Genomic DNA, 8,299 nt, shown 5'->3' with positions numbered 1-8,299 from the left:
TAATTTGCAAGCACATTTGAAAACATATTGGTATGGGTTGTTGGAGATGTGGAACTGGAATGGGTTTAAAATTGTTGAACTGTAATTCTTTGCAGGTTTGTCAAGGATATTTATGAAGCAAGAACAATGCCCAAGCATCCAGCATTGGTTGATAAAATACCTTTGCTAGTGCCTAAGGTGATAAAACAAATATTGTGTTGGTTGATGGTAAATAATGGTTGATATGTTCAGTATTTCATATTTTTGTTTTGACCAAAAAATGCATTCACCAGGTCCCTCAACAATGGAACGATATGGATTGCGGATATTTCGTACTTTATTACATAATTAAATTTGTGGAAGTTGCCTCAGAAGATTTTTCAATCAATGACAGGTATCCTTACTTGTACTGCAATCCTTTTATTGATAGGGGTCACAATTATTTGGTTAGAGATAAAGGGTCTTGAAACAAAGTATCTTGTCTCTTCAATTAGAATAATTGGGTAATTGTTGTTGTTAATAGTTATTCTCAACGAATGATGGAGGATTGGTCTGGCATCGGAGAATTTACAGCCTTCCGTGACAAGCTATTATGTGAAGTTGAGTAGCTTAAGCTCCATTTTCTTCATGTATGCATGAGTATTGTGTATGAGTATTACGTACTCTGTATTGGCGGATGTCAGATTGAGTTCAGTTTTAATATTGCAGAATTCTGTATTATTGGTTCACAAATTTATAGATCAGTGTTATTATGACTGTACTTTATTTATTGATACTTTGCATGGATATAAATGCACAAGTACTTAATAATAGGTGATCTTATAGTTGTACTAACAATTGTCACACATAATTTTGGTTCAGGAGAACATAAAAAAAGTTGTCAAATTCCTCCAAGTGGAAACTTGCATCTGAGTTTGAGCAATGTTGTTAAGAAAAAAAAAGGACAAAAATTTTCATTTTCCTTGAACAAAAAAAGGGCTTCAACTGGACTAAAGTTAAAATAAACATAATGTAGCAACCATAATTAGGGGCTGTAGACAAATCACGGTCCAAGATTCAGTTGATGGGAATTATATTTCTTTCAATCAACAGACTGAAGTTAAGAAAAAAAAAATTGTTTAGTGTTTCTGGTTTAGGGTGTCGAAAAAAAAAAAAAAGGTTAGGCTTGGGTTTAGGGTGAGGTGTTTAATGTTTAGGCAAAAAAAATAAATAAAAATTGGCTCCGTTTGGTTCATAATTTTGTGTTTTTGAAAAAAGTTTTTTGAAAAAAAGTTGAATTGGGCGGGTATTACGATGTAGGATTTATAAATTATAAAATACCCCCTATGTTTTTTTTTTTACAAAACATCCCTTATAATAAAACATTAAAAGTTAACAAAAACACCCCCAACCCACCCTCAAATACAGACAGCCGGCCACCACCGTTGGAGGGTGGCCGGAGTCATCGTATCGGCGCATGATCGGCTGGATCTTACCAGTCGTGCGCCGCTATGGCCTTTTCCGGCCAGATCCACGGTGGATCTGGCCAGCAAAGGCAAGATCTACGGCTAGATCTGGCCATTGACGGCAAGATCTACGGCCAGCTCTGGTCATTGACGGCCAGATCTGACCGTATTTGCTCGTCAACGACAGCCAACAAACGGTAGTCATTGACCGTTTGTTGGCTGTCGTTACCAACTGGTTACGGCCAAAGATCTGGCCTTTTTTGGTGGATCTGGCCGGAAAAGGCTACATCGGCGCACTACCGACCAGATTCAGTCGGTAGTGCACCATCCTACCAGATTCCGACCATTTTTCGATAGTGGTGGCCGGAATCTGGTAAATGTGAATTGTTGGGGTGTTTTTATAATTTTTAAAAAAATATTTAGGGGTATTTAATTAGATTAACAAATTTAAGGGGTTTAAAAAAAATTGAATAATATTGTGAGTTTTTGGATATTTTACTGTTTAACCTTTTTGGGAATACTAAAAGTAGTATTCCCAAAACCCAACCAAACGAAGCCCTTATTTTCGATGTTCCACTGGTTTGTGTAAATTTATCAATTAATTACTTTAAATATAATACTTGGCTAAAATATAGGAAAAAAAGTAAAATATCTGAACATTTGGTTTTATTAACCAAACACAGTAATTAATTATACCCAGTAATCATCTAAAGGATATTTTAGTAAAAGGTAATCAAGACATATGTTATTATTACCAACCAAACAGATTAATTATTAATACAAGTAATCAGTCAAAGGGCATTCTAGTAAAATGTTATTTCAGGACGTCTATCATTACTATCAACTAAACACATTAATTATTAATACACCCCAATTGAACCAAATACAATAATAATTTAAACCTAGTAATCTATAACGTAATCTATCTTTTTGGTAATCCTATTATTAAAATAAAAAAATTATATGAACCAAACGCATCCTTGAGTTTAGTATTATGGTTACTAAGTAAAATCAAATATAATTGTAGAAATTTAAGGGGAAGTATTATGGACACATGGCATTGTGGTGGCTTTCCACCACATTAACTTAACCCTTAAGTTTAGTATTTCTTATGCCATACAAATGGCATTAGGAAATTGTAGATGAAATGATTAAGGGACATGTGTCCCAAGTGTTTGGTTATCTAAAAGGTTTTGGGCGGTTATTCAACTTATTCATGGCTATATATTGTAAGCATAGTGAAATACTGAGATGTATCTATATTCGGGAAATCTGTGAGTTTGTTACAAGCCATTCTCATACACTATCTTTAAGACCCATATCTCTGATCTCTCTCACTTTGGTACCTATCTCTTTTCTTTGATTAACTTAATCTCTTGCCCTGGTTTAATTGTTATATAAAATTTTCAAAATAGTAGTTCGGTTTAAAAAAGGTTTTGTAAAAGAAAATTTAATTACGTCTATTTATATAATTTCAATTCATTATACGATTATAAGTAAAGTGTATTGTTAACAACAGAGATATAGCTAGGATTCTGAGTTAGTGGGTTCAAAACATCAAAGTTGGTAAATTTACAATAAAATATATACTGAAGTAATAAGCATAAAAAATGTACTTTTAAAAGTTATATATACCAAATTATCAATTCTACAATTGTTCTCGACGATTTTTTATATTCTGAAAACGTTACATAATTGCTTCATTGACAATTCCATCAAATATCTCTCTGTTAATATATGTAATAAGACAATCATTTAACAATTGATCTCTCATTCGATTCTATAGTCGATTTTTCAAAATCTTCATCGTAGAAAATGCTCTTTCAACACTTGCAGTTGCAACAGGTAATATCAATGTTAATTTCATGTCTAAAAAGATAACAATACAAACAAAAACACTCTCCTTTTCTACACTATACTCCAACCAATTTGTATATCAATAATCATATTTTTACAAAGATATCCATACAAAGTGAGGTGGTAAAAAATGAATGGAAGAGTGAAACAAAAAGTCAAACTCATTAAATTCACTCTTTCATTCATTTTTTGTCACATCACTTTATATAGAGATCTTTGTAAAATTTCTTTGTAAGTGTAATATTACTCTTTGTATATTCTCTAAACCAAACGGGATTAAAACGACGCATTAAATTCTCAATTGCTCATTTTTTAAAATTATGATTATGTGGTTGGCAATGCCTTTTTTGCAAGTATGTCTTTCTCACTTTGTCTCTATCATTAGATATTCTAAAATTTTAATCCTCAATCCAAGATTTGTAGGAAGACTACTCAAGTTAAACTTAACATATATTTTATCTTAAACTAGATTCTATAGGCTCATTGTGAACACTATCGTGACGCCTTTTATTTTGTTCAATTAATGATTCATCATTAGAAAACTTTTTTTTGATCAAAAACTTGTCCATAACTAAAAAAATAAAAGAATTTTTACTATCACAAATATAATTTATTTGCAATTACAATTAAAAAACAACACAAATTTATCAAAATTTAACTCATAACTTAGGTTTTTCAAACAATTTCTACCAACCCAGTAAAATTCAACTCATAAACCCATAAAAACTCATCAAATCTAACTCTAAATATCAAGCAATTAACCAATATATCAAAATTAAACCAAATCCCCAAATCTCTATAACTTAGGGTTATACCAATTCTTTAAACCATATTCAAAATTAATTCAATAACTAACTACAATTTATCAAGCCTAACTTAAAACCGCAATTAATTAACTCATACCTCAACATAAACAAGATTAAATCAAAATTTACATCAAAATCTAAGAATTATTTCAAACTCATTTATTAAACTCAACAAAAAACCCGTAAATCATTATCTTTCATTAATTAAGAAAGCTAAAAGAAAAGAATTAATTTTAAGTAAAAAAATAAAAATAAAATTAGTATCATCTTACCTTGTAATCCAAAATAGTAGCATTTTTTGAGTATCCAACCAAAGAAAAAATATAATAGGAGAGCAAAAAAAAGAAATAAAGAAAAAAGAAAAGTTTAAAAAGTATTAATTAATAATTTATTTTGTGGTGTCAACATGAAGTTAAGTGAGATTAAAATTATAAAATCTATAAACTATTAATACTTTTTTAAAATTTTGAAAAATTCAATGGGTTCGATTGAACCCACGAGCCACTATGTGGCCATGTGCCTGGTTAACAGTGAGGCTTACTTAACAATTCAATGGTGCTTGAATAATCTACTCTGTTTAAGCCTACTAAACTTAGGGTTTATTTCATTTACACCCAAGTGGGGTTGATTATATTAAGGTTGATTAACTTAAGGTAATCTACTTCGTGAGAACGTATATTTTAGGTTTTCATCTAATTTTAAATTCAAAAGTATGTCTTATCTCTCCCATCGCTTATCAACTTAAAGCAATTTCCTTTTTGTTTCTCATTAGTCATTATTCTTAAAAATCATTTAAAAATCATTAAAATGTTAGAATAGTTTCCACATTATTTATTATTTATTTATAAATTTTATTTTAATTATTTTGGAGGAAAAGATTTATTATTAAAATACCATTATTTTTATTTTGTCTTAATTATAATTATTTTAAGGTTGATTATAGTTTTTTTGCCTTTGTTTATTTCATAATATAACTTTCAAAACATTTTATTTCAAAAAAATTGTTTTAAATAAACATTAATTTTTACATATTTGATTAAATTCATGTATCTTAACCAAATTTATTTTTTAATTTCAAATTTTTTAATTTTTTTTAATCAAATGTTTGTTTAGATTTGTCATGTAAATGTGTAACCTTGAAAAATGTAATGTAAGTTCATGGTCGATTTTGTGCGTTTTGATATTTGAGTGCAGGATTTAAGAAATTGTTTTAAGACTTTTGAATTTAATATTTGGATGAAACCCTAATATATCACTCGTAGTAGAAGTGTTTTTAATACTTTTTGAACTAATCGATCTCACAAGGGTATAACTGAAATAAACCCACAAAACTTAAGCTAATCTAATTCCTTGATGTAAAGCTATGTATGAAGATTGTTTTTCATTTTTTTTTTTTTTTTTAATTTGAATATCTGAAATTGTGTTTTAAGTAAGAATAAGAGTGAAATACAAAAAACATGAATGAATATTAGGAATAGGAAGTGTTTATATTCTTATAAGAACAAAATAAAATTTTAACACTTTTAAATGAAATGCAATACGAAGTATGAGTTCTTTAAGTCGGTCACAGCGGAGGTCAATAAAGCCATTTTATACCAAAATCCTAGAGAAGATAATGGTGGAAGCCCAACCCACAAGATACAGTTGCTCCGGATTTCAATTCTAGCTAGAAATTCCATGCATAGTCGGATCTCTAAAGCTTTTATGTATATCAAAGCATGATTAATTGGGTTTATTTTGTATCCAAATAGCTTATTTAAAATTATACATATTTTTAAAAAAAATTAAAGTTATTTTCAAAACTACTTGTAACATTTTAAATAAGTTATTTTACGATTTACAGAAGAAGATAAATCTCAAGCTTCTTCTATAAACTCTTTTCGAGCTTATTTAAAGTTTTTAAAATATTTCTATTATATTTTATAAATTTGACTTAATCTAATCTCATTTATTAAAACCTTTTTGGTAATTTACACTAAAAATTTATTTCACATTTTCTCAATTAATAACTTAAATTTTTTTCATAAAAGTTTATATTTTCATAAACTCTACTCGAATGAGTTCGTATCAAACTGATTTCTTTTTTTCATTTTCATACATAGTTTGGTTATGTCTAAATTAAAAATTAACAAAAAGACCTTTGAAATAAATAGTTAATCAATTGACATATGTAGAACCCTAAGATCTTTGGTGTCTTAATCTTTAAAATGGTCAATGTGAAAGTCATTAAATGATATAATTTTGTGTTTTTAATAATTTATAAAGAAAAAGAAGGTAAGAGTTTTCTCTTTTATCAATATTTTTATATCTTATCTCGTATTTTGAGAGCTTGGTTATGGATCAGAATAATTTGTATTGGTCTTATTTGAAACAACAAAAACAGAATCGTATATATAAACTCTGAAAATTAAAAGTTAATCCGATCTAAAGAAATAAATGGCAATGTTCAACTAGTATTCTTCTCCTGTGGATTCTTGAATTCTTCTCCCAATTCGTATCTTTCCCCTCTCGAATTCCTCAACACAAAAAAAAAAAAACAATCTTTCTTGCCAAAAACATTTCGAAACTCTACACAAAATACCAAATCTTCATCAAATCCTTACAAAGAAGTAAATAAAATTATAAAAAAGAATCAGAAATTGAGAAAATAAAAAATTAATCCGATCTAAATAATTAAAAGGAATAAATACAAAGAAATACATGGCAATCAATCTTTCTAGTATTCTATTTACATTATTCTTCTCCCTTTACACAAATTTTCCTTTCCTTTCTTTCGCCTCTCGAATCCCTCAACCGAAACAATCTTCTTTCCCCAAAATCGTTTCGGAACTTTACACAAAACCCCATTTCTTCCTCAAATCCTTACAAAGAAAATGCTTAATTCCGGCCCAGAAATATTCCCATCTGGACATTGCATATAATAAGTCTCCGAATCTTTCGACCCAACCACTCGCTCAAATTGCGCCCTCATGTACGCCAATTCCCCATCTGGATGCTCGTTTCCATCCGTCGGCAAAACGCCGGCCCCCATTGACACCGCATGCAGCGTTTGCATGAACCCTAAATCCTCCTCAGTCGGCTCCCTCTTCACCCCATACCCTGATTTTCTTCCATTGCAATACATCGTCCATATCGGCTCGTCGATGATCTTCGTCTTGTCGTTCTGCTTCTTTTCAGTCTCGAGGGCTATCCTAACCATCCCGGATCCCATATCCTGCAGGAACTTTCCGGTCGGAATCGCTAGCTCGAGGACGAGGAGGGGGAGGACTCTTGGGTTTTCTTGGATAACTAGGTTAACTCTAGCTTTCCGGTACCCGAAGATGGTTCCAGTTATGCGGGTCCCGTGAATGTGGCCCTCGTGGAGGCGGGTCCCGTTGAGTGAGACGGGAATCTTGCATGTTGGGACGATGATCGGGAAGGATCGGAAAACGGAGCGAAACCGTCGCATGACCTTTTTGGAGGTGGATAACTCTCGTTTTTTCGAGGGTTGGAGGGAGAATAAAGGCACATTCGGGGATTGTGGGCTAGGTGTTGCCGGTTGTGCGATGGCGTTAAGCGGCGTAGACACGAAGAGCGGCCGCCGGGAAGTTGGTGTTGTTGTCATGGTGCGCAGGTTTTAGCTCACTGTTGTGCTTAATTAGAGAGCTCGGGAGGATTTAATATGATGTTGAAATGATCGCTTCAAGTTTAATGCTTAATAAATAAATAAATATATATATATATATATATATATATATATATGAAGGGAGAAATTAAGTTGTGGAATGCACGTTGAAGTGGATTTGTTTTGATTATTATAATTAAGATTAATTATTTAAGTTAATGTGACTGTCAATCTTGTTTTTAATTAACTAATTAGCTAAAGATAGTTAGTTGATAATTAAATATGGTTTATGGATAACTCTAATGTTGCTATTTCTACCTCTAATAAAAGTGATAGTTGCCATAAAAATAATAAAGCAAATGAAAAATAATTATCTCTAATTAATAGCAGAACTAGAATAAACTCACAATTAACAGGTATTTCTCCTATTTGAAAAATCTTATAAACCAGCTTTAAAATGAAATGACATTCTTGCCCTTTATGACGTAATACTTGTTTGTCAATATTCAATGTATCCCTAGGTTATTTGTGTCTATTTCTCAAATATTGATGTATTATAATATGATTTGATGACGTCAAACAACAGTATTATTACATCAACTTATAAA

The 8,299-nt window shown here is 30.7% G+C and overlaps 1 protein-coding gene across 1 annotated transcript; it reads right to left on the bottom strand.

Moving 5' to 3' along the window:
* Nucleotides 1–6,941: 6,941 nt before the first annotated feature.
* On the bottom strand, nucleotides 6,942–7,691 carry LOC116109576 (protein MIZU-KUSSEI 1). The gene has a single exon (XM_031395803.1). The coding sequence runs from the start codon at nucleotides 7,689–7,691 to the stop codon at nucleotides 6,942–6,944; it is 750 nt and encodes a 249-aa protein (XP_031251663.1).
* Between the last annotated feature and the right edge of the window lie 608 nt (nucleotides 7,692–8,299).

Source organism: Pistacia vera, unplaced genomic scaffold, assembly GCF_008641045.1.
Source record: "Pistacia vera cultivar Batoury unplaced genomic scaffold, PisVer_v2 Contig583, whole genome shotgun sequence".
NCBI lineage: Eukaryota > Viridiplantae > Streptophyta > Magnoliopsida > Sapindales > Anacardiaceae > Pistacia > Pistacia vera.
The sequence above is the reverse complement of the archived record's forward strand: the minus strand, read 5'-3'. Positions and strand labels throughout refer to the sequence as shown.

What these genes read in the sequence shown, in the direction of transcription:
- LOC116109576 (XM_031395803.1), bottom strand. Translation starts at nt 7,691, where the DNA reads ATGACAACAACACCAACTTCCCGGCGGCCGCTCTTCGTGTCTACGCCG.